This window comes from Lygodium microphyllum, chromosome 11, assembly GCF_053477565.2.
Source record: "Lygodium microphyllum isolate KBCC chromosome 11, Lygodium_microphyllum_v1.1.10, whole genome shotgun sequence".
NCBI lineage: Eukaryota > Viridiplantae > Streptophyta > Polypodiopsida > Schizaeales > Lygodiaceae > Lygodium > Lygodium microphyllum.
Window position 1 is genome coordinate 16,875,132 of NC_141145.1, and position 27,937 is coordinate 16,903,068.

Genomic DNA, 27,937 nt, shown 5'->3' on the forward strand with positions numbered 1-27,937 from the left:
GGCTTGAGATGGTTGATGATATCCATGCCTATGATTAAGTCAAATCCTACCGCCTTGACTAAGCATACTGTTATAGGGATTTTCAAGCTTCCAAGAAAATAGTATATTCGGGCTAGATGGTCAATGACCAACTTTTTGTTGGAAGCTAGAGAAACATGGATAGCTTAGTTCATTTTTTCAATTTTTTCCGGGGGAATGTAGGAGGATTCACATACTGTAAGAGAGGCCCCAGTGTCTAGTAGAGCATTGAGTTGTATACTTGGTCTTTTTGCTAATGATATCTTGACCGGTGTGACAAGAAGCTGAGCTCTTCCTAATGCATTGATGCGATGCTGTGTTGTTTGGTTTATATACTTTTCATTGATAGTGGCTCCTTCCTTGATAGAGACCTTTTCCACTAGTTTAGAGAGTAATTGGTTCTGTTTCTCTATTTGTGCTAGTAATAGCTCCTGCTAGGCCATGAAAAGGCGGTACATCTAGAGTTGGTCTTCTTCTTCTACTGGGCTTTTTAACTCCTTTTCTATATGTTGCTTCTTGGGTTCTGCCTCGTTCTTCTTTTCTGTAGAAAATTAGATATCGGAAATAGGAGTACTTTTGTATTTTTCCTTGCTTTCTTTTATGATTTCCCCAAGAGTTCTTGGTTTAGAGAGGATCTTGAATAGGTGATTCTCCGTTTAGATTGATGGTTCGTCCTTCTCTAAGGAATTCCCTTGCGAATTCATCTTTTTCAAATTCCTCTTCAGAGTCTTTTGAGGAAGGGGATGAAGGCGATGATGGGAGCTTGTCTGTCTCAAGGTCGAACTCTAATTGCCATTTGTAGGAGATGTTGGCAAATCGTGGTGTAATAAACCTTTCTCCAAAAGGCCTATTTTTCCCTTTGTAGAATCCTCTATAGTATATGTGTCCTTTTCTCCTTGAAGTCTCTGAATGATCATCCAACGCATTTATAGTGTGTATGACCTCCTCTTCTTCTGTTGCTGAATATTATGGCTCTTCTGCACCACTGGACGGAGGGCTTGTAGGGATGTCTCCAATACTTCTTTCGAAGTATTCGAAACCTTCTTGAAGGGGAAGACCTTCATCCTGCATAAGGTTTAATTTTTGTGGAAACTTCGCCTTGTTAGGACACTTGTTTGCCCAATGGCCTTTTTGTCCACAAATGAAGCAAGCATTGGGCTGCTTTGCTCTTCTTCTATAAAGTCTTTTCTTCTGGAACTTGTATTTAAAGAAGCTTTTATGTTTTTTGAATTTGTGGGGTTTACAATTGCATTCTTGTTTGGTGCATCCAAAATCTCTAGTATATATGTTCTGTTTACAAAATTCTATAGATAGTTATGAGCCCTTTTTTATCAATTTTTTGGCTTTTGACTGTATACAAAGATCATCAACTACTTTTCTTACTACTTGTGCAATCATTCCATATGAATGATCATATGTTATATTTAGGTTTTCCATTTTTTTTGTATCACTAGAGTAGGGATAGGGGCTGGTAAAGAGTTAACAAACACGCTCTTATTAATGGGGTCATGCTCTCCATTACTTCTATACACCAAATGTCTCGTGTATATTATATATTCATCTATTCTATTTATGTTACATAGCCTTGTACTGTGGTATGCTTGGATGATGTGTCTGGCCTCATCATTTCTGCTCCCTACCCATTCTAAGAGTGCTTCAAAGAAAAGCATTCCAAGATTGGGATCTCTTTGAATGATTAGTTTAGCTTGGTTGTCGATAGACTCCCACCAATATCATAGATCTCCAATGAATCCATGGGTTATATGGTTTACTGCATTGATTTGCGAGATTCCTTGATTCCGGTAAAGGGAGTTGAAGTAGCCAAACATTTCACAGAATACTTCTTCTATTTCTCTTTGTTTCAAGGAGTCGATATTCCACAGTGGTAGATTGCCGATTTTGTTCCTCCTTGTTTTTCCTTCTACCTTTGGTGCTTCTGCATTCATCATGTTGAGCCATGGTGTAGGGTCATATTCATCATCAAACTCATCTAGTCTCATCCAGTTCTTCCTGGCTTCTATGTATTCATCGAATGCAGCTGCTTGCTCTGCTTTATCTATTGGATCCGAGGTCAGAGGTCTTTCAAGGTGTGTTGTCTGCCTTGTTGTTTTCCTTAATCTATTCCTGTGGTCGCGGAGGCAATAAGGATCGTGGCATTCTGCATCATTGCATGTGAACCAACCTGTTGTTTCATTTTCTCCATTCACCCCCTCCTGGAGATGAGGCCATCCGTCATTTTTCAACCCTAGAGAGTCAAACTCGCCATTAAGAGTGTAGATCGAGTCGTCGGGGGTTTCAGGATCTGTTACAGCGGGAGAGGAAGAGCTTTCTTCCCCTTCAAAAATGTAAGCTAATTGGGCTTCCCATTCATGTTCTTGCCATTTTTGAAGGTCAATATCAGCAACTTCAGTTTGCTTATTAGGTCAGTCAGTGAATGTCATATCTTTCATGTCTTTACGGAGCATCCGTAGTCAATTCCTCTCGAGATAGTCAAATTTGGCATTCGGTTCAGCAATACAGCCAGCCCTCCATTAGCGTTGCCTGCCACCATGACTGCAATTTCCGCAGTCCCCAAACAGTATTAGCTTTCACACCCAGCCATTGGTGATCTCGAATGAGAAGATGATACACCTGATTAGTAGAGCCTTTTCCAGACTCAACCGGCCTGCAAGGTCCCAGTCCTGCCAAGGACGATCCACAGCCAGGGCAGGAAAGGGTTGCCTACCCTGAAGCTCCGACAAAAGCTGTCCCCATAAACCACGGTATCCGCGCGGGATCCTGAAAAGTCTCCTAGCAGTCCGAAACGATGCGAGGACATTGCGAGTGGCAAGGGTAGCATCCGCAATCGAAGTCACACCTAAACGGGCCATGCGGTTAAATCTCGGTCTGAGCTGATGTTTGTCTTCCCATGAAAGTAATCTCGATACTGCCAATAATTCCAGCTAAAAGGAGTTAGTCTGCAAGCGGTCCCCCACTGGATGCCAACGGGCCTTTTGGAGCACCACTTTCCAAGAGCCGACCAAGTGCAGTAACAGAGAGGAAGAGGGACTGGAAAATCGAGAGTCGGCATTAAGGACATGCCACCAGGAGGCCCGAAGTCGTGTATTACCATGGCGTAGCCCGCTGTCCTCAAGAAAATAACGAGCTATGATGGTCCATGGGTGATGATCCACACACATGGCACGAAAAAGAGACCAACGAAGAGCCAGCATATGAGTTTCTGCATCCAAAATAGCTCCACCACCCATGCGTTTAGGGGTACATGTATGTGACCATGAAATCCACGAAATACCTGCCTGCAGTGAATCCTTCCTCCATAGCATGAAACGAATGGGATGAGTGAGAGCCTTCAAAGTAGTAGGCGTGCATGGCAGCAGTGGCAGGAAATACGTTAGCATTGGTAGCATAATTGTCTGAGCCATTTTGAGGCGGACATGGAATGGCCACGCTTGCGACTTCCAATACATAAACTTCGCCGCCAGTTTTTGTGAAATCCACTCCAGTAGGTCCTTTGGCCGTACATCCACCCCCAATGGGTATCCAAGATGCCTGACAATGGAGCCACGGGAAACCACCTGGCCTTGCCAGCCTAATGACTGTAAATCAGGCTCCGTGCAACTGAGAATGGCTGATTTAAAGGCATTGATGCGAAGACCAGAGGCCTGACCAAAGAGCATCCAAACATCTAATGCCTTTCGAATGTTGTCCCTGTCCGCCCGCAAAATCATAAAGGTGTCATCAGCCAAAGATTGGCTAATGAAGTGCTGCCCCAAAGGAAGAGACAATCCTGCCAATTGAGCAGAAGCCGCCATTGAGGATAAAGCCCATAGCAGACATGAGATCTGCAATGAAAGACCAGTCCACATAGTCAAACGCCTTTTCCAAGTCCAATTGAATCAATACCACTTCCTGACTGGAGTGCCGCGCATAGTCAATAGCCATTTGCACATTTAAGATATTATGCAGAATGTTGCGGCCCTTAATGAAACCATATTGGAGAGGATGCACAATAGCTGGAAGGTGCTTGTGAAGCCGATCCGCCAGCACTTTGGAGAAGATTTTATACATCGAGCCCATCAAAGAAATTGGTCTCCAGTGTTGCAGCATTGACGGCGAAGGGACCTTTGGAATCAGTTTGATAAGGCCTTCTTTCCATGAGGAAGGCATGACCCCTGTTTCCCAAACCTACTGAAACATGACCGCCAATGGCTTCACCAACTGGGTGGCCGAGTTCTCAAAGAATTCATTAGTGAGACCATCCCAACCAGGACTTTTATCCTTAGGCAGGTGCAACAAAACATCCATAACCTCCTCCTCACAAATATCCGCCTCCAAAGTGGCTTGCATATCAAGTGGAACCTGCTGGCGGACCAGATGATAGAAGACCAAGCGGACATGCGTAACCTGGCTAGAAGGCGAGGGAGAAGAACCAAGAAGTTCCATAAAATAATTTCTGCACATATTGACAATGGTCTGCGGATCAGTGACCATGCGACCTTCCGAATCCTGGAGTCTAGTCATATTTTCGCGAGCAGGAGAAGCATGCAAGGCGCGAAAGAACTTATGAGACTGGCAGGCACTATCTTGCAATGTGTCAGTCAAGTTATGCAGCTTGGCCTGCTGATAAGATTTCAACTGAAACACTTGAATAAGATGGGCCAAACGCCTCTCCAGTGACAGCAGAAAATCATCATCTGGGGAATCCACGAGTAAGGAACGGACCAAAGCCAGTAAGTCCTCTGCTGCATGTCGACGTCGCCGACAAAGAGAGGTATGATGAATCCCATACTGCCGAGCAACCCGCTGCACATTAGAGAGCAGCCGTGCAAATGAAGCCAAGCCCTCAAAGGCGAAGTCCAATAAGAACCTCTCAATCAATTGCTGCATATAGCCCTGAAAAATTGGATGCTTCAAATAAGAGGAGTTGAAACGTAAAGGGAGCCTATCCAGCAACTGCATAAAAGGTGCAATAGGTTGTGCCCGCATCTCAAGCTGGAGGGGGAAATGGTCCAACAACGCATATTGCTGCAAGACCTTCATTTCCAGCATCTCGGGAAGAAAATCATCCCCTTGCATGATATACATTCGGTCCAACCGCGACCAAGTAGTTGCATATTGTGCGGAATGAAAAGTAAACCCTGAAAAAGAAGGGTGAAGCCACGACCAAAGATCTTGCTTAAGTACGCGCAAAGCAAAGGAATTCCACACCCGGCTTTCCGGCGTATCCATTACCGAATGCCTTGAAGTGGACTGAGAAAAGTCAACACACATATTGAAATCTCCCATCAAAAACCCCCTTCGGCCAAGTGACATCGAGTCCTGCAAAGTCGACCAAAGATCCCGTCGGGATGCGGGATCATTCGGAGCATAGAGGCCCAGCAACCATAAAATCTCTCCTTCAAATAAGACTTCGATTACCACAAAACGGCCCTGCACATCATTTTTAACAAGAACAGGCTGGTATTTCTCATGGACAATCATCAACACGCCCGAATAGTGCGTAGCATGTGTCCCTGCATAAAACAGACGAAATCCATGACAATCCACAACTTTTCCTGCTTCACCGTGACTTTTGTGCTCAACCGCACACAATACATCCCACTGGTTCTCATGCAAGACAATCCACATGGCATGTTGCTTATGGCGAGAGCAAATGCCTCGCACATTTCACGTGGCTATCTTTATATATCTTCAAAAAAGGAAGTCAGGAACGAGACGCCTGTTGCCTCGATTTCACCTTTTCCGCGAGAGCATCCAGGACACCCTCATCCAGAAAATCAGCCAATACTGCAAACGAATTCTGGCGACCTGCTTTAGAGGTAGAAGGAAAATCCACTGCCTTGGGAGTGGGGCGGGGATAACGCCAATCCCAGGGTGTAATCACATTACCTTTTCTATCAAACGCCAGCTTTGCAGGTAGGCCCTTGGGACCGTCTGTATAGACTTTCCTTGTAGACTGATTACGGGGGGCAAACGGGGCCATAGTACGCGCAACATGCTGTGAAGTGAACATTTCTTTCCTGCGCATATACGTGCGCATGGAATCCTGTGAAGCATAAGGCCCAGGATCCGCCAGGCCTGCATCCAACTTTTTACCTTTTTGTTGACGTGCCTCAATCCAATCAGTGCTACGGGAATCCAAACCCAGGACCTGTTGTTTGCCTTTATCCACGACATTAGGTGGCTGAAGGGCCTCCTGTGTCGGGGCATCAAGCACCATGTCATCCTTAGGCAGCACAACATGCGCATCCTCGGAAGACGGTTGCCTTTCGGGGCATTCGGCCATAAAATGCCCCAATTTACCACATGAAAAGCAGTGTCCTGCAAAGTTGCCCCATTTCAAGCGAAAATGCAAAGGATGCATGCCAAAACAATTGAGGCGAAGCCACGCAGGCCTTTTCCTAGCCGTGTCCCATAACATGCATAAACGGTTTCGATTCATAGCCCTGAGGCTTGGGGGAACCAACACTGTTCCCACAACTGCCATCGCATCCTTCAACAATGGCCAATAGACCGCCGGACAATTTTCCACTTCCACCCACACCGGGCATTCTCGTTGAAGCAGACGCTGGAAGTCGCCCATAGGGCGCCATGGTACAACATGGACCAAGCGGCGATCAAAGAATAATGGCAACTTGGACAGGAGCTCAGCTCGATGTGTTTCCGATTTCAACAGCACCTCATAAAAGCCGCGAGGTCCAAGGAAGATCTCCTCAACACACTCCCCTTGCAATAAATGGTGCATCCACTGGCAAATATGTGAAAGCATTGGGATCCTACCAGTGAAGAAAAGTATAACGGCACGGTCATAAAACACCGAGAAGGACCGCAAGACTGATTTCGGGTCCACCGTGGCTTCCAACAGATCATCAGTTCCCGCGTCAGAAAAAGTTTCATTATTATACTGGACATAATCGCCAAGCAAAGTATTGGCAAAGTCCAACAAATGCTCCCATTCAATCTCCTGCGAATCCACAGGATCAGAGGCAACCTGCACATAGGAACGTTCCTGAGAACCCATTGGCTCGTCAGAAGTATGCTTGGAGCGTTTGCCCATAGGCGGCAGTTCAGAACCCGGAGGCATCTCCTCCGTACACGGCACCATATCCTCCGGCTCCTCTGTATCGGAATCAGGACCAAGGGCTGCCACCGTCCGATCTAGAAAATCCATATCCAGGCCAGCCATACTGTTGTCTTCTCTCTGAAGACGCAAGTAGGAGCAGGCTGCGGCTAAGCCTATACTCTGTGACCACAGGCTTCAGACGGCAGGCGTCAGGCGAGCAGACAGGCACAGGCGGAGCAAGCGGCCACAGACAAATACAGGCGGGTGGATCTTCAGGCACGTGGGCAGTCGTCAGGCCATCGCGAAGCAAGCACTCGTCAGGCGCGCTCGTCAGGCGTACAGTCTTCAGACGTCGACGGGGCAGTTGAACCAGGCGCTACACGCTGACGCAGAGCAAGCGGCCACAGGCGGATCAGGCGGGCAGTCGTCAAGCGAGCACAGGCGGATCAGGCGGGCAATCATCAGGCGTCGACGGGGCGGGCTGACAAGTCGCGCAGGTCTAGGCGACGGCAGGGGCCAGACGGGCGCACAAAAACGGGGACCCGCGGAGGCGTGATCTATCAAGGCGCAGAAACGGCGGGGCAGGCAAAGGCCCGAGACGACCAGGACCGACGGGCAGAGCCGACAGGTCAGACGCCAGACGGCAGGACGGAACGAACGGGCGGAGCCATCAAATCTCTCTCTCTCTCTCTCTCTCTCTCTCTCTCTCTCTCTCTCTCTCTCTCTCTCTCTCTCTCTCTCTCTCTCTCTCTCTCTCTCTCTCTCTCTCTCTCTTTTTCGTAAAAGGTAATTGTATTCATTACGGAAAAAAGGTACAAGATTACATGATTACATGATTACAAGAGGCACGAGGGCCCTAGGCCAACGTGTGGGAAATCCCCGTCCTAATGCACTAAAAAGGTTACACCAATCATGGCAATGGCCCAGAGGCAATTGCCATATGCCAGGGATACAAATCCTCCCGAGGGAGCAAGTCGGAGTGCCGGATGAGATCTAGCTGCCAATGCAAGAGCCCTTTAAGCCTGGCAATATGTCTCGGTACATTAGAGCCCGAATCAAAGAGAAAAGAATTGCGCGTGGTCCAAATGTGCCAGCATCCCCAGTATCTGAAAAAGTGAAATAAGATCTTCATATGTAACTGTGGCGGTGTGGGGTACTTTGGGCGCACAAAAACCCAATCGAAAGGAGTTAGTGAGGACCCCACCACTGCGCGCCAGATTTGCGACAAGAGTGACCAGATATTCTTGGCGAGTGGGCAAGAAAGAAAACGATGTGGGGCCGATTCTGCAGTAGTGGTGCAGAAGAAACAATTGCCATTCGAGATTCGACGCTTAGAAAGGGCCAAGGCAAGAGGAAGACCACCAATCATTACCCGCCAAAGAAAGACCTTGCATTTGAAAGGTGCCTTATTCAGCCAGCCCTCCATCAGCGTTGCCTGCCACCATGATAGCGATTTCCGCAGTCCCCAAACAGTATTGGCTTTCACACCCAGCCATTGGTGATCTTGAATGAGAAGATGATACACCTAATTAGTAGAGGCCTTTTCCAGACTCAACCGGCCTGCAAGGTCCCAGTCCTGCCAAGGACGATCCACAGCCAAGGCAGGAAAGGGTTGCCTGCCCTGAAGCTCCGACAAAAGCTTTCCCCATAAACCACGGTATCCGCGCGGGATCCTGAAAGTCTCCTAGCAGTCCGAAACGATGCGAGGACATTGCGAGTGGCAAGGGTAGCATCCGCAATCGAAGTCACACCTAAACGGGCCATGCGGTTGAATCTCGGTCTGAGCTGATGTTTGTCTTCCCATGAAAGTAATCTCGATATTGCCAACAATTCCAGCTGAAAGGAGTTAGTCTGCAAGCGGTCCCCCACTGGATGCCAACGGGCCTTTTGGAGCACCGCTTTCCAAGAGCCGACCAAGTGCAGTAACAAAGAGGAAGAGGGACTTGAAAATCGAGAGTCAGCATTAAGGACATGCCACCAGGAGGCCCGAAGTCGTGTGTTACCATGGCGTAGCCCGCTGTCCTCAAGAAAATAACGGGCTATGATGGTCCACGGGTGATGATCGACACACATGGCACGAAAAAGAGACCAACGAAGAGCCAGCATATGAGTTTCTGCATCCAAAATCGCTCCACCACCCATGCGTTTCGGGGTACATGTATGTGACCATGAAATCCACGAAATGCCTGCCTGCAATGAATCCTTCTTCCATAGCATGAAACGAATGGGATGAGTGAGAGCCGTCAAAGTAGTAGGCGTCCACGGCAGCAATGGCAGGAAATACGTTAGCATTGGTAGCATAATTGTCTGAGCCACTTTGAGGCGGACATGGATGTCAGAAGTGGTGCAGCAATGGAAGCGTGAAGAATATGCTGAAATAAATGCTGAAACACAAGACAGAAGAAAGAATGAACACAGTAGACAGATGAGAACTCAGATGTATGCTCGGGAAATGGAATCCATATCGAACACGAGACAGCAGCATACAACGGTGAGTCACTGGCTGCGTGGGCTCCTCAGCACCGGCTCCTCTCTCCCAGAAGGATCTCCACTGATGGCTGAAGTACCAAAGACTGTGGAGGAGGAGCCCTATAAATAGCCACAAAAGTGGGGAGCATAAAATGCAGGTTGGCCAGCATTTAATGCTGGTCGGCCAGCAACAAATGCTAAATAATACATCATAAATGGCCACAAAAATGTGCCATAAAATGCTACATAAAATGCCCAGCCTCTAACACACAGACTCACACCATGAGCTGACTAATATCTGCTAACACCCTCTCTCAAATCATGTGTGATCTGATACAATAAAATAGTACAATGATGGAGAATCATAAACTACACAACAAAGAAACACCAGAAGGACCATGGATGTCCAAGCGGTGAGTGGCCAGCCCACCACCAAGATGCCTCGGAGAGTATCTGATGTCGATGTCGATCATACCAACAACACCTGAAAATAGAGAAGACTCATAGCAGCTCTCTATGTAATGTCACCTATGTCACTCAGGACATACAAAGCCAATCTTGCCAAACATGTCTCTGAACATGTGACCATGGATTCCCCGCCTTTGGCCAAACCACCAAAGTGTCCCCTCATGTGAGCTCCAGACGAAAGCCTCTCGATCTCTGTCAAGAAGAACAGCTCATCATGAACCCAGAAATCAACACCAGTCTCTAGGATTTCACTGCCAGATACCGTCGATGCGTCAGGGACGTCCCTCTCTGGAACCTATGCACCTGTATCAAAATATAGATGAGGCACTGCAGCCCCACCAACACCCGCTCACACTCCCTCTCTGGCACCGAGGAGTCGTGAGGGATGACCGCATCACCACCACTAGAAAGCAGCCGAGGAAGGGGCCACCAAGCCCTTCCCGCGATCCGAAGAAGAGGATCCCTTCCGCGCCTTGGACTTCTCCTTGGTCGGAGGATCGGAGTCGGAGTCTGATGAAGGAGAGGACTCATCGGTAGAGTCACCATCCCGCTTCGTCTTCTGCTCCTTCTTCCTAGAAGCCGCTAACTTCTTGCAGTCCTTCCGCAAATGTCCCTTCTTGCCACAGTTGTAACACTGGGCCTTCGACTTCTTCTTCCCGTCGCCCCTCTCTGAAGCTACATAAGCCTCACCTCCATAATGTGCCGGAAGCCGCCCCTGTAATCTCAAGGATGCCTCATGCTCAAGAAGCATCGAGGTCATATGTGTAAAACTGACAGGAGACGATGATGTCTGCGCCCGCAAAGCATTGGCCACTCCATCAAACTCCGGGGGGAGCTTGTAGAGGACCGTCCCGACAAGATGCACCTCGGGAAGAGCAGATTGCATGTGCCGAAGCTGGTCCTGTACCTGCGTAACACGAAGAAGAAAAGACTGAATAGTATCTTTCGGCTCAAACTTCATCTGCTGGAGCTGGCCATAAAGTGTGACGGCCCGCATGGTGGAAGGTGCCTCGTACATCTGCTGCAACTTCTGCCATACTTCAGGAGATGTCCTACAGGAGGTAACCGCCGGTAAGACCGCTTTAGAAATACACCGAAGCAACGCCGAGTAAGCACGGGCATCGTCCGAGTCCCATGTGAGCACCGCTTCCTCATGCTTGTCCTCGTCAAAGTCTTCAGGAAGAGGAAAAGGACGGAGAGGTCGAGCAAGAGCTCCACAGACGATGTACCATAGCCGCTTCTGCACAAACCAAGCTTTCATAACAGCACTCCATGTGAGGTAATCAGGTCCATGTAACTTATCTTCACTTGAGGTGCACGGAGGGGCCATCTGGAGGAGGTAGAAAAGAGAAGTAGAAGAAAAGAAGGTCGGTTGGAGAGTGAGCACAGCCAAAACGCAACCAAAAACACCAAAAATAGTGAGTTCACATGCAATATAACCCAAAGGCTGACCAAAATAAGCCAAAAGCTGCTGCAGAAAGTCAAAAAATCAGTCAAAAACTGCCAAAAACAGCAAAAACGGCCTGAATAATCAAAAAAACAGTCAAAAATAATGCTGTAAATAGCAAAACACAGGCTGCAAACTGAAGAAACAGGGTCTAAAGACTGTTGCCAGCAGGTTGATGAAGGAAACACGGGCAGCAAAGAGGGGAACAGCAGTAAACGCAAATCTGTCCAGAAAAACGCAAAACGCAAATGCTGAAACACTGTCGCCAGCAGCAAATCAGCAGTCGCCAGCAAGAAGGACAGCTGGCTGATCAGCAAAAAGGGTGTAAATCCTGAAATCAGCAAGAAAACACAGCACAAATAGGTTGCAGCCTGAAATCTGATACCATGTCAGAAGTGGTGCAGCAATGGAAGCGTGAAGAATATGCTGAAATAAATGCTGAAACACAAGACAGAAGAAAGAATGAACACAGTAGACAGATGAGAACTCAGATGTATGCTCGGGAAATGGAATCCATATCGAACACGAGACAGCAGCATACAACGGTGAGTCACTGGCTGCGTGGGCTCCTCAGCACCGGCTCCTCTCTCCCAGAAGGATCTCCACTGATGGCTGAAGTACCAAAGACTGTGGAGGAGGAGCCCTATAAATAGCCACAAAAGTGGGGAGCATAAAATGCAGGTTGGCCAGCATTTAATGCTGGTCGGCCAGCAACAAATGCTAAATAATACATCATAAATGGCCACAAAAATGTGCCATAAAATGCTACATAAAATGCCCAGCCTCTAACACACAGACTCACACCATGAGCTGACTAATATCTGCTAACAATGGAATGGCCACGCTTACGACTTCCAATACATAAACTTCGCCGCCAGTTTTTGTGAAATCCACTCCAGTAGGTCCTCTGGCCGTACATCCACCCCCAATGGGTATCCAAGATGCCTGACAATGAAGCCACGGGAAACCACCTGGCCCTGCCAGCCTAATGACTGTAAATCAGGCTCCGTGCAACTGAGAATGGCCGATTTAAAGGCATAGGCTCCGTGCAACTGAGAATGGCCGATTTAAAGGCATTGATGCGAAGACCAGAGGCCTGACCAAAGAGCGTCCAAACATCTAATGCCTTTCGAATGTTGTCCCTGTCCGCCCGTAAAATCATAAAGGTGTAATCAGCCAAAGATTGGCTAATGAAGTGCTGCCCCAAAGGAAGAGACAATCCTGCCAGCTGAGCAGAAGCCGCCATTGAAGATAGCATTGAAAGGACCGGGTGAGTCGCCAGGGCAAAGAAGAGAGGACTCAAAGGGCAACCCTATCTGACCGAGCGTGCAAGGACAAATGGCTCTGTAACCCCACCATTGAGCATAACTCTTGAAGAAGCCGCAGCACTAATGGTGTAGATCAATCGAGACATCCGAGTACCAAAGCCCATAGCAGACATGAGATCAGCAATGAAAGACCAGTCCACATAGTCAAACGCCTTTTCCAAGTCTAATTCAATCAATACCACTTCCTGACTGGAGTGCCGCGCATAGTCAATAGCCATTTGCACATTTAAGATATTATGCAGAATGTTGCGGCCCTTAATGAAACCATATCAAAGAAATTGGTCTCCAGTGTTGCAGCATGGACGGCGAAGGGACCTTTGGAATCAGTTTGATAAGGCCTTCTTTCCATGAGAAAGGCATGACCCCTGTTTCCCAAACCTGCTGAAACATAACCGCCAATGGCTTCACCAACTGCGTGGCCGAGTTCTCAAAGAATTCATTAGTGAGACCATCCCAACCAGGACTTTTATCCTTAGGCAGGTGCAACAAAACATCCATAACCTCCTCCTCGCAAATATCCGCCTCCAAAGTGGCTTGCATATCAAGTGAAACCTCCTGGCGAACCAGATGAGAGAAGACCGAGCGGGCATGCGTAACCTGGCTAGAAGGCGAGGGAGAAGAACCAAGAAGTTCCATAAAATAATTTCTGCACATATTGACAATGGTCTGCGGATCAGTGACCATGCGACCTTCCGAATCCTGGAGTCTAGTCATATTTTCGCGAGCCGGAGAAGCATGCAAGGCGCGAAAGAACTTATGAGACTGGCAGGCACTATCTTGCAATGTGTCAGTCAAGTTATGCAGCTTGGCCTGCTGATAAGATTTCAACTGAAACACTTGAATAAGATGGGCCAAACGCCTCTCCAGTGACAGCAGAAAATCATCATCTGGGGAATCCACGAGCAAGGAACGGACCAAAGCCAGTAAGTCCTCTGCTGCATGTCGACGTCGCCGACAAAGAGAGGCATGATGAATCCCATACTGCCGAGCAACCCGCTGCACATTAGAGAGCAGTCGTGCAAATGAAGCCAAGCCCTCAGAGGCGAAGTCTAATAAGAACCTCTCAATTAATTGCTGCATATAGCCCTGAAAAATTGGATGCTTCAAATAAGAGGAGTTGAAACGTAAAGGGAGTCTATCCAGCAACTGCATAAAAGGTGCAATAGGTTGTGCCCGCATCTCAAGCTGGAGGGGGAAATAGTCCGACAACGCATATTGCTGCAAGACCTTCATTTCCAGCATCTCGGGAAGAAAATCATGGGTCTCCAACCGGCACGCAGGTCTAGGCGATCCTCTCTCTCTCGCTCTCGGCTTCTTTAGCTCTGCATGCGGACGTAAAGCAAGGGACCACAGGCGAACAGGCGTGCACTCGTTCAGGCCTCTCTCTCTCTCTCTCTCTCTCTCTCTCTCTCTCTCTCTCTCTCTCTCTCTCTCTCTCTCTCTCTCTCTCTCTCTCTCTCTCTCTGTGTACAAATTAGTGGGCACTCTGGTCGAGGCGTTGCTTCTCTGACGACTGTCGAGATTAGGGTTGACAATAGCTGTGCGCCTCTGCAGGGAAGAACAAACGCGAGCACGCGGACCTGCGGACAGCACAATCGACGAACCAAGATGGGTGTCTGCAGGCGTGGCAGCGTGACGGGACAGTAGACAGGCGCAACAGAAGCCGGGACGATCAAACACGGCGCTCAGGACCAGGACGCGAAAAACAAGGCCTGACGGAACTGCAGGGCGACGGCCGCAGGGACCCCGAACCCCAGGAGTGACGAAACGGTGCAGGCCGCAGGTCACGACAGGGCGCAGGTAACGAAACGGTGCAGGCGCAAGCAGCAGGTCACGACAGGGCGCAGGTAACGAAACGGTGTAGGCGGCAGGTCACGACAGGGCGCCATCGACGATCCTCCTCTCTCTCTCTCTCTCTCTCTCTCTCTCTCTCTCTGTCGACTCTCTCTCTCTCTCTCTCTCTCTCTCTCTCCCCGTCGAGTCTCTCTCTCTCTCTCTCTCTCTCTCTCTCTCTCTCTCTGTGTCTGTGTAAAGGCAGGACGATCCCACTAAAGGCACGGCTGCTACCCCCCCCCCCTCTCTCTCTCTCTCTCTCTCTATTATATATATATATATATATATATATATATATATATATATATATATATATATATATATATATATATATATATATATATATATATATATATATATATATATTATAACTTCTTCCATCATATAGCTTTGTTAACATCTTCCAACTTATAACTATAAGTTCATGCATATTGATAAATTTAAGCTTTTAAAGTATAAAGTCTTTTAACCTTATTAACTAGGATAGCATGTAACCCTCATCTTCCCTTGATGATATGGCATTCCCGTTCCCGTTTTGCCCCCTTTGAAAATTCTCGTTCCCCTCCCCGTTCCCATTACCGTTCCAAAGTTTCCCTCAACTATGACCCAGGGTGAGACAGCCTCTTTTTCACAGTCAGTTGGCACCCCCCAATTGATCAATGACCTTTTGCCTTCATTTCTTTTCCACATCCCCTGCCTTGACAGGCTTTTATAAAGCCAATTTAGCTCCAGCCATCCTGAAATTTCAACCATTTACTCTACTCCAGCAATGCTGTCAAATGCATGTATTACCATGTTTTTCTCTGTGGTATATAATTAGGCACACTTTTACTGCAAAGAGAGAGATTTATGGGTCTTTGCCCACATCTCACCCATCCAGCCAGCCAAAAGGAAGTCAGTTTTCTCAATGATGCCCATCCCTGGTCCAATCACCTGACCTTTGTCACGGTCGCTAGAGTCTAACAGCCTGGCTTTCATGCCTTCCCTTTAACAACTCAGGCCCTTGACCACTTGAAAAGGTATATGTACCATGTAGTGTTGGAGAAATGTGCAAGTGACAGCATCCATGTTTGAGCCACATTAGACCAACCAAACCAAAATTAATGTTTTAAGAGGCTTACTGATTATTACACGTCAGACATAGCATTTTCATATATATATTAAAATGATTGGCACAGAAAAATTCCCAATGAGCAAACCTTGGAAATGTTTTCATACACAGCATGATAAGGTCCTCTCCAAAATCTTAGCGTGATGTACTGCTTATTGTTCTTGCCTTCAGAATAGGATTTGCAATTACATTCGGCATCAGAACATTCAGCCAATCTTTTCAAGTCTATCTGTTTAGCATTGCTGCACAAATTGCTTGATAGTTAGCCCTGCACTTTTGTAATGGTGTTTAATCAGACGTGGCTTTCAAAGCAGAAATTGACCTTGATTTTGGCACAGCTGGTCCTACAAAATCAATTTCTATACGTTGTACGTGTAACAGACACCGAAGCTCTCCAAAAACCTCCAGCTGATCAAGCTCTTGCTCTGGCCCTGCCAAGTTTCACTAATAGTTTGCAGAAGCATGTGGAAAGGTTTGTATAAAAATTCAAAGAAGCAGAAAGAGATGTACATGTTCAAAGTGATCACTTATGATAAGATTCAAGGATTACACTATATAAACACATAAAACAGTATAAGACACCACCTAGAGAGAGTGATTCAAGAATCAAAGTCATATCTCTTACCAAGATAGTGAATTTGTAATGATTTACTAACTTTTATCATGTTACCATGTCTCTTGGCATCCACTAGCATTAGGGAATGATACAAAGTAAGAGGCTGCCATTCATTAAAAACCTATCAGATATTATAATTGTTCCAGCTACTATCAAATGCAAGGTTTAAAGACAATAGATGGCATCTCAGAAATACTTCCATATTTATGCTTACCCAATGAACTAGTATAGCTACAGGTGAGGCAAGTGGGAGTTCCCTCCATGCATAATAATCTGCCCATGATTCCAACCTGCTAGTAGCATTCTTGGTATCTGCACGTATCTGAAAAATCAGACTTTAATTCTTACAGTCAAGTTCTGAACTCTTTTCAAGTCTCAATGAGGAAAATTAAACACGCCACAAAAACCCTTTATGATTGTTGTCTATTCCTCCTGGGATCACCTTTGCAAGGGCACATTGATGGTGGAAGATGCCAGTTCATGCTCTCTCTTGTTGTACTCGTCCCTAACAGAAAATAAAAGTAGCAAAACTTTACATCATATCTATACTAATAGTTTTTAGATTAGAAATGAATAAGATGACTTTTACTTCAACACATCATAGAACCCACTCTACCCTAGGCATCCTTGCATCTAAGGTACTGTTCATTGAGATGAAGCTGCTCAGTTCATCTTTGAGCTACCGCTACTGGGCCATAGGATGATTCCCAATCATGGTTGTCTTGATTTCTGCCATGAAATGAAACATTTGAAAGCTTGCAACATGTGCTATGGTGTAGCTCTTCTAATTCTTCATTTTTGCACTTCCTGTATGGGCGGGCTCAAGGGTGACTTGGTCAATCTAATGAGAGAGTTCAAGAGCACAGGAATGTGGACCAATAGGGCAGGATGGAAGGAAAGTGAGGAGAAGGCCTAGGAAGTTCAAGATGGAGGGTAAGATGGTGGTGCTAACTTTGGGGTTGGCCTTAACAGCACTTGAAGCTGCTCTTCCCTTGTCAGGGTACTCTCTACAGGTTCCTTTTGCTTTACTGAGGCCTTCTTGGCCATCTCAAGATCATCTTGTTCTTTCCTTGCTTTGGCTTTACATTTCATTCTTCCTAAGCAGCTTGTTTTCTTCTCTCTTATTCAGGCTGCATTAATCCTTCCTCTTTTCTTGCCTCGCCATGCTCTTCCTTTCATTTGAATTCTGTTTCTCCTCCTACTCTTTGGCTTTCATTTATAGCCCTGATGAAGCTCTGGTGCAGATGGTCTGACGTAGTGTACACAGCTCTGATGCACCCTTTGGCAGATAGTCTAGCGTAATGTGCACAGCCCTGATGCAGCTCTTACTCAATGTGTTTGACACCACTCTCACGCATCTGACCTGTTGTGTCTGAGAGAGTTGTGACTGAGGTGTAATGTGTCTGACACAGCTCTGACCTGCCATGACTGAGACAGTTGTGGAGAATGCGTGACTGAGACTATCGTGACCAGCAGCAGTGCTTGGGAGAATGCGTAACTGAGACTGTCGTGGAGAATGCACTTTGACTGAGAATGCAACCCTGCTCTCTCTCTCTCTCTCTCTCTCTCTCTCTCTCTCTCTCTCTCTCTGTGCGTGACAGGATCGTGATGCTGTGACATGACGGGATCATGGCATGATGGATCATGGCATGACGGGATCGTGATGCTGTGACGTGATGGGATCGTGACGAGATGCTGTGACGTGATGGGAGCTCTGACCGTGTGGCTGTGACGGGACGGGAGCTCTGACGTGACAGGCTGCTGTGACGTCTCTCTCTCTAATCGAGTGGCTGTGACGGGATGCTGTGACGACTGCCTGGACACTAATGTGGAATCTGGATGACTGCCTGGTGTGAGAACGCTGACGTGGACTATAGTGATGCAGTGATGTACTGAATGCATTGATGCAGGCATACTGTATGCAGTAATGTACTGACACAGACCCAGATGCCAATGTATTGAGATTGCAGATGTAACCAGATTGATATGACACAAATGTACTCAGAATGACATGAATGCAGACCTGGGTGAATGTATTGATGCACTGGCTTGTGGACTAGGCAATGATGCACTGACTTTGATTTTGATCATGTCCTGGAGTATGCAGTAATGCACTGACTGGGGCTGCAATTTGTAGTCCTGCAGTGACTGTAAAGAGTGTGAAGGCATTTGGGCTCATAAAAGATTACTAGGCTTGCAAAAATTTAGTCAGGGGTTAGGGAAACCCTGGAAATTTGCAGGAATCACAGAAATTGCTCTGATTTGATAGTACAAAGTACAAGCTGAGTGGCTTTGCACATAGTGTGAAGAGATGGATAATGTAGACAAATGCAAGCATCAAACCCTGGAAAATGAATATCTGGAAGACGAATCTGGTCAAGAACTAACACAACCGTCCATGGAAGCAATGTTCAACACCCCTTCTAAGAACACACGGTACAAGACATATGGCCGTAGGGTCCATGATTGGACCGTCTCCCCAGCATCTGACAGGCATGGAAAGACCTCATGCACCATGGATGAAAAGAAATACGAAGAAATTCATCTCATGATTCGCTCTAAACTACGAATTATGAGACAAGAATTGGAGAAAGAAATACGAGAGCAGGTCAAAGCCAAACTGATAATAAATCAGAGGACAAAAATGCAAGACATACAGATAAAGATTAAGAATGACTTACAAGCACATATGCTGTCCGAAATGCACACGCTGAAAACTGAAATGCTGAAAGTGGTAGATGCCTACAAATCTAAAATCTTAGAACTGAAGGAAGAATTAAATATGTTTAAGAAAAAAGAACATGCAAGAAGAACTACAAAAAGAGAAAGAGGCTTTGAAGGCATGTGAAAGGGAGGTTCACTCATGGGCAGAAGTGGCAAAGACAACACAAAAGCAAATAGAAGAAGCCAACCCATGGATTGAGGTAGTGAAAAAGAATAAGGGAACATCAGTGAACAAGACTAAAGTAATGAATGCTACCTTGGAAGAAGAGGCTAGGAGACGAGCTAGGGTTTTACATGTACGGGTAGTAGAATAGGAGGAGAAGAGCAGCCCACAAGAAGATGCTAAGACACTTGCTAACAAAAATTGGGGCTTCAGACGTACCTATTGTCAGTGCTTGGAGAGTGGGGAAAGAGGACTCTCAAGTCCAAGGCTCTAATTCTTCACTTTGGGGACATAGAGAAAAAAAAGGCCTTCCTCTCCAAGAGGAGAGCCCTCAAGGGTGAGAAGATTTATTTGGATGAGGACCTTACCCCAGCACAAATAGCACATCGCAGAGAACACATGCCCAAGGTATTGGAGGCTCGCAAAGAGGGAAAGTGGGCTGTTTATAGGGATGGACGAGTCATCATCATTGACAAAAGGACTTCATGATGGTACGAGGCCTATGAGACACTTCGAATGTCAATATGGAATTGTAATGGAGCTCTACACTTGGATGCTGGTTACTTTGAAGATAGCTTCCGAAACATAGATATAGCAATGTACACAGAAACATACCAATGTAAAGGTAGCCAACTACCAGACATGCGGGGATATAGGTGGGAAAGTGCATTTTGTCCAGGAGCTAGAAAACCAGGAAGCACTAGGGGTTCTGGAGGTGTGGCCATACTATACCGGGAAGGCCTCAAAGGGATAGTGTAAGTAATGAAAAGAGATGATGATGCACGATATTTATGGATTAGGATATATCCAAGAAGACCACGGGATATATTCATCGCAATATGCTACTTCTCTCCTGCAAATTCTACCTATGCCACACGAGATGGATCTCCCTTTGATGTACTTTATGAGGATATCATGAGATATGCTAGCATTGGGGACATATTATTAGTAGGAAATTTCAATACACGCACTCGAGATAGACAGAGTGACTTTTATATGCATGATAATGCCATGTTCAAAGAGATCAACATAGATGAAATAGGCCTATGCAGGAGAGCCCAGGATAAAGAAGTGAGTACCTATGGGACACACCTATTGACTTTGGGAAGTGCACATAGACTAGCCATCTTTAATGGTCTGCCACAATGGCCAAAATCTAATAATTTGACATGTTGGAATCACAAAGGAGGAGCAAGTACTGTGGACTACTTGATAGGCTCACCAGCATTGATGCCAGACACCCAAAACCTTAAGATATCTAAGAGACCAATTGGCATAGCAGTAGATCATGCTATTTTGACATTTATGCTCTCTTGTATACATATGAAACATGAAACACCATGCCTCCCTAAACATCCCAAATACTACTTTACAGAAGACACCTCACACATCTACAATGGTTCTCTATAGACCAGTTTACATACATTGGACTTGAGTAGATTGTTGGAAGAATGTACAAGGGATTCAACATAGGCCATACATGAATCAGCCATGTATGCATTCCCACACACCTTGCCCTAATGTAGACCCACACAATCTATCGCTCCCCAAAATAGCTGGTATGATGATGCCTATAGAGTCACCCGAGCTCACTTACAGAGAGAAGTGGAGCTAGGCACTCGGACACATCGCCAAGAAAAGGCGTTCTTCAAACGCCTTGTGCGGAAGAAGAAACAAGACTACTTAGCAAAAGCAGAAGCAGAGATACATCAACTATTTTTGAGGCGGGATAGCAAGAGCGCATGGAAGATGTTTCATGAAAGACAACCCCCCATACAGATTACATCACTAGATGCTTGGCTTGACTATGGGAGACAGCTGTATGACCTGCCAGGACAGCCACCTATGCAGCCCCCACAAGCTTGTAGGCCAACATAGTGGTCTTTCTTCGCATGGAAAATGGTTAGGCATGCAATTTATAGATTACAAAATGGGAGGGCATAGGATGAGGATGGACTAGTAGCAGAACATTTCTCACATGCTTGTGACATATTAGCACCCATATTAGCACATATGTTCAATAGAGCAGTATGTGAAGATTTCCCTATGAGTTGGTCAGACAATACTATAATTTCGCTATTTAAAAGTGGTGATCCCCTAATTCCTAGCATCTACAAGACTATCATGATCGGTCATACTTTGGCCAAGATATATGGATCTATATTGGAGCATGAACTCAATGAGTGGGCTGAAATACAAGGCAAGAGAGCACAAGGACAGGTAAGTTTCAGAGGAGGATATACCACGTTGGACCATATTCTCACACTTAGAGCCATTATTGAGGAGGGTCGAGCCGCCCGAGACAAGAGGATGTATTGTTGCTTTGTAGACTTTCGCAAATCTTTTGATACAGTGCCTCATACACGCATCATGCAGAGATTGCAGGACATTGGAGTACCAGAGGGTATACGATGGGATGTCTATGCATTATATGAGGCAGTGACAGGTCATGTACGAGCACCTGGGGGGCTATCAAAGAGGATTGACAGTACCATAGGAGTAAGACAAGGATGTCCACTTTCACCCACATTGTTTGGTCTATACATAGATGAAGTGTCTGATTACATAGACTGGGAAGAAAAAGATGGAGCTAGCCTGGCAGGGGTACTGATATCGATATTACTGTATACAGATGATATTGTTCTCATTTCAGATTCACCGGAGGAATTGCAGTGCCATCTAGATGCTTTGCACATCTTCTGTAGAGATAAGGACCTCACAGTGAACCTTGGGAAGACCAAAACCATGGTTTTCAATGCTTCAACAGCATGGGTGACTAGATCTATGTATCAGTTCACATTTGGGGGAGACATACTGGAACACGTGAGGGAATATGTCTATATGGGAGTCACCTTCTCTAGCCCACGTTTTTCATTGAGAGGGGCATCAGAGGCACGTCTAGCACGTGGATATGCAACACTAGGGACACTCGAGAGTCAATGTGCTCACATACAGTTCCAAGAGCCCCGCACCAAACTCTGGTTGTTTGACACCCTAGTCACACCTACATTACTATATGGAGCACAGGTATGGGGTTGTAGCTTGTACCACAGGCGCCCACTCACTGATCAGATTGGAGTAGAGAAGGATTATTATGATGGTTGGGATAGCATGGAAAGGCCATTGATCATGATGATAGCACGCATGATTAGAAGTAAGCCCTCCACCCTACATCTATTGTCAGAGCAGAGCTAGGGGCAACATCTATAGTTACGGAGGCACTCTTCAAGGCAGTGACCTTGTGGCACAGACTATGGGAACTTCCATACCATAGATACTCTAGATTGGCACTAGCCTCATCTAGACAACTAGCAGTAGAAGACGAGAAGAACTGTTGGTTTTCACAGATGGCTATTCGGATGAGCCTACATGATTTGGATATTGACTGTCTTCCACCTTTGGATTATAGCCTTGACTGCCCTATATTTCCTCTTAGCCGATCAGAGTTGAACCAGGTGATCAGAGCTGATATCTTGAGGATTGAGACAGCAAGGACATGGATCCATCCACCACTCCCTCTAGGATCGAGGATGGAGTTCTACAAGAGTCATTTCTTATGTCTCTCTAATGATGGTGGGAACAACACTACACATGGTTCAACCCCAGTATAGTCCCATCGTATAGTTATTTTTAGTATTATTTCATAGGCCACCCACTTATTTGTAATGTTATACCTTACTAATGAGATGACATTAGACATGGATGTACTCTGGATTTTGTCTCATAGGCCACATTGGCCTTATGTAGACGTTAATATCTCTCTCTCTCTCTCTCTCTCTCTCTCTCTCTCTCTCTCATGCAGTGACAAATGCTCTGATGCAGTGATCTAGTTGTGAAATGCCCTGACACAGTGATGCAGTGACTGTGAGGGATGTGATGCTAGTTGATGTGACTATGTGACTGTGACTGAGGTAATGCAGTGATGCAGGAAATGTGACTGAGGTGACGCAGAGATGTACTGACTGTGACTGGTGGAATCGGGAGACCATACACTGTTGGAAGATCATAAACTGTGAGATACTCTGCAGTAACGCAACTGTGACTGTTGTACCTGAAATTCTGAATACAATGGTTATGCATTGGATACTGTCATGAGAGTGATGCAGTCTTGTATGCTTTGCAATTTGACATTGTGAGACAAATTGTGACCTGCAGCAGATGACTCTGGTATTAATGCAGTTCTGAAGATATTAATGCTGGGAAGGCAACTGTGGTTGCGAAAGATTACCGGGCTTGCAAAAACTTGGTGGGGACTTTGCTCTAATTTGATGTATACAAAGTACAAGCTGAGTGGCTTTACACACAGTGTCTGACTACAACTAATGATGGGGATGGATAACACAGACAAATGTAAGCATCAAACTGTGGAAAATGAATATTTGGGAGACGAATGTGATCAAGAACTAAAACAACTGTCCATGGAAGCAATGTTCCACGCCCCTTTGAAGAACACACAGTGCAAGACATATGGCCATAGGGTCTGTGACTGGGTTCTCCCCCCAAGATCTGGCAGGCATGGAAAGACCTCCTGCACCATGAATGAAATGAAGTACAAAGAAATTCATCTCATGATTCGCTCTGAACTACGAATTATGAGACGAGTTGGAAAAAGAAATACGAGAAAAGGTCAATGCTGAACCAATAGCAGATCAGAAGGCAGAAGTGCAAGATATGTAGATAAATATTAAGAATAAATTGCAGACACAAATGGTGTCCGAAATGCATACACTGAAAACTGAGATGCAAAAAGTGGTAGAAGCTTGCAAATCTAAAATCTTGGAAAGAATTAAATACATTTAAGAAAAAAGAAATAAACATGCAAGAAGAACTACAAAAAGAGAAAGAGGCACTGAAGGCATGTGAAAGCGAGGTTCACTCATGGGTAAAAGTGACAAAGACAACACAGAAGCAAATAGAAGAGGCCAGCCCACGGATTGAGATAGTAAAAAAGAACAAGGGAACATGAACAAAACTGAGGTAATGAATGCTACTTTGGAAGGAAAGGCTAGGAGATGAGCTAGGGTATTACATATACAAGTAGTAGGATAGGAGGAGGAGAGCAACCCATAGGAAGATGCTAAGACACTTGTCAACAAAATTGGAGTGAGCTAGAGTATTACATATACAGGTAATAGGATGGGAGGAGAAGAGCAGCCCATAGGAAGATGCTAAGACACTTGCCAACAAAATTGGGGCTTCGAATGTACCTATACTTAGTGCTCGGAGAGTGGGGAAAGAGGACTCCAAGTCCAAGGCTTTGATCCTTCACTTTGGGAACATAGAGAAAACAAAGGTAGTCCTCTCTAAGAGGAGAGCACTCAAGGGGGTGAAGAGTTATTTAGATGAGGATCTTATCCCGGCACAGATAGCACATTGCAAAGATCTACATGCCCAAAGTATTGGAGGCTCGCAAAGAGGGAAAATGGGCTGTTTACAAGGATGGATGGATCATTGTCACCAACAAAAGGATTGCATCATAGCGTGAGGCCTATGAGACACTCATGATGTCAGTATGGAATTGTAATGGAGCCCTATGCTTGGTGAACACCGGTATAACATTCCCCTAGGATTTCAATGCATGCACTAAAGATAAACACTGTGAATTTTATATGCATGATAAAGCCATGTTAAAAAAGATTGACATACATGAAATAGGCCTATGCAGAATAGCCTAGGATATAGAAGTGAGTACCTATAGGGCACATCTATGGGCTTTGGAAGGTGCAGACAGACTAGCAATCTTTGAAGGTCTACCACAATGGCCAATATCTCACACTTGGACATGTTGGAATCACAAAGAAGGGGCAAGTACTGTGGACTACTTGATAGCCTCACCAGCATTGATACCAAACATCCAAAATTTTAAGGTATCTAAAAGATCGATTGGCATTGCAGCAAATCATGGTTTTAAATTTTGTGCTCTCTTGTGGACATCTAAAATATGGAACACCATGCCTCTCTAAGAATCCCAAATGCTACTTTGTAGAAGACCTCACACATCTACAGTGGCTCTCTACAAACTAGTTTACATGCATTGGACTTCAGCAAATCGTTGGAGGAATGTACAAGGAACTTAATAGAGGCTATATATAGATCAGCCATGTATGCATTTCCACACACCCTGCCCCGACGTAGACCCACATGCTCTACTGCTCTCCAAAATAGCTAGTATGATGATGAGTGCAAAGCTACCCATACTCGCTTACAAAGAGAAGTGGAGATAGGCACTCGAACACATCATCAAGCAAAGACATCCTTCAAGGGCCTTGTGTGGAAGAAGAAGCAAGACTACTTGGCAAAAGCAAAGTCAGAGATATATCAGCTATTTTTGGGATGTGATAGCAAGAGTGCATGAAAGATGTTTCAAAAAGACAACCCCCCATACAGATTATATCACCAAATGCCTGGCTTGACTATGGGAGGCAATTGTATGATCTGCTAGGACAGCCACCTATATAGCCCCCACAAGCTTGTAGGCCAACATAGTGGTCTTTCTTTGCCTGGAAAATCATTAGATATAAAATTTATAGATTACAAATTGGGAGGGCACAAGATGAGGATGGGCTAGTGACAAAACATTTCGCATATGCTTGCGACATATTAGCACCCACACTAGCATATATATTCAATAGAGTAGTATGTGAAGGCTTTCCTATAAACTAGTCAAACAATATTATAATTCTACTCTTTAAGGGTGGTGATCATTTAATCCCTAGCAGAATTGTCATGTCTGTTGGCATCCGATTAGTACCGTCCAATACTAGTACAGTACTAATTGAACTAATAAATCTTGAACATACATCGGATTTAAAAAAAATTAACACATAATTTAAAGTCTATACTTAATATTTGGGCTTAAAACATCAATTTAGAGGTTTTACTCAAAAGTAAACGCAAAAGAGAGTTGAAATAAGACTCAAGACTCAAGAGTATAGTATGAAATGCTAAACAAACAACTTTATTATGAGCCAAGTTGCAATCCCATACAAAAAATATATACAAAAATGGATCATATGACAAAGATTATCAATGTCATATAACATAGGCTCTAGAGTCTAAATACTCATATCACTCTTGGCATCAGAGCTAAAAGCATCCTTGCCGGCACTTGAGGAGTCATCACCCTCCTCAACAAAATCACCCTCACTAAATACACTGCCCTTCTCATCATACTTGGGCTCTCTAAGCTCTACACAAAATAGTGATAGGTGTATTCTCATGTGCCGCACTAGGAGTATTGGAGCCACTCCCATGCCTCATGTAGCACCTAAGGGCCCCACATTCACCACGAACAACCGATGTCGATATCAAAGTAGAAGCTCTATCACTAGTGGCACAAGAGTGAAAAATGACACACCAATGTGCACAACTGCAAGAGACCCGCCGGTCTATCTCCTCAAGCTCCAAATAAAGATCTTTAAATATTTGCTCCTCCTCCAAGTCTCTCTCACGAGTCACACTTTTAAGTGTGCTTGCGGAGAGCTTAAGCGCATCTATATTAACTTATACATTTAAAGGATAAACAACTTCGACTAAATAAATAAAACATCTCTAAATATGCTACAACTTACATAATTCAATTTCATGAATAAACGAACAAGTATATAGATATGATATATATGTCTTGCCATAGACATCTCATGCACTACATAACATGCGTAAATTGGAGCGACAATAAATTAGTCGTTCTGACTATCGCGTGCTAAGTTTGTTGCAAATTTTGGTGTGCACGAGAGAATAGGTGGACCGATTCCTCTCACGTGCACTTGATGAGCAATCCTAAAGCACATAGAAAAAGAAAATAGGTTTAAACTTCAAAAATCAAACTTGCAACTAAAATCAATTTGAAAGAATTAAGAGATTAGAGATTTTGTTAAAAACCTACGTAAGAATATAGAAAGCCACTTTTTGAATTCCTCTTTCAACAAATTGTGAAAGCGAAAGCAATATCCCTTTGATCACTATAGTTTATGAGCTCTTAGAGGAAGGCACCATAGTACTCTTTTACCAAAACCTTCAAAAGAAACGCATCACAATCGGCAAGGGCATTGCATCCATAAATAAGAGGGTTATGAACCCATGGATGGGTCACTTCATCAACTCTCATCTCTTCTATGTCCAAACGAAAATATTCTCTTTGGTGTGGTATCCAAGATATCACTACAAAGGTATAAGAGAGAAATTTAGAGGGAGAAAGAGAGAGTACATCATTCTTGGATGGTGAAAAGAGAGAAAGTGAGACTATGAAAGAATTAAAAGAAGCATGAATCATAATTAAAAACAAAAAAGAAATATTACCATGAAGAAGAAGTCTCCCCATACACCCAAAAGGGTACATCATTCTTGGATGCTTGTATCTCCGCTATTGCCTCAGCCATAAGATGGTAGAGGAGGCCGAAAGGCATACACGTTAGGATTTGGTACCTCTCAGACCTCAAATATTGTATATAAGCCAAAGTTGGACTTTTTATAAACTAATCTTCCAATTATAATGCAAAAATGTGTTGGGGGTTAAAGGCCACCTGTGCCTAGCCACCTACATTTACTTGTATGCATACCCACACACCTGTACACTACATGTGACGGGCGCCATTCACTGTCACTTTATTCTTTATTCTTTTAGTAACAAATAGAATAAGGGGAGGCGGATTACACATTGTACTCTTGGAGTTCCCACACATTGGTCTCTCTCTTCTT

General features: G+C 45.1%; 1 protein-coding gene across 4 annotated transcripts in view; it reads right to left on the reverse strand.

Moving 5' to 3' along the window:
* Window positions 1–27,937, reverse strand: part of LOC148028578 (zinc ion binding protein) — a 49,113-nt gene that overhangs the window by 2,234 nt on the left and 18,942 nt on the right. For all 4 annotated transcript variants that reach the window (XR_015692506.1, XR_015692505.1, XR_015692504.1 and 1 more), the window contains exons 4-8: window positions 16,796–16,858; window positions 16,568–16,665; window positions 16,363–16,456; window positions 16,060–16,168; window positions 15,826–15,979 (exon numbers count right to left, since the gene is read on the reverse strand). Coding sequence is in view for 1 of the 4 variants with exons in the window: in XM_087688847.1 (XP_087544973.1) it covers window positions 15,826–15,979; window positions 16,060–16,168; window positions 16,363–16,456; window positions 16,568–16,665; window positions 16,796–16,858 (518 nt within the window). In the remaining 3 variants the exon portion in view is untranslated. The remainder of the gene's footprint in view (window positions 1–15,825; window positions 15,980–16,059; window positions 16,169–16,362; window positions 16,457–16,567; window positions 16,666–16,795; window positions 16,859–27,937) is intronic.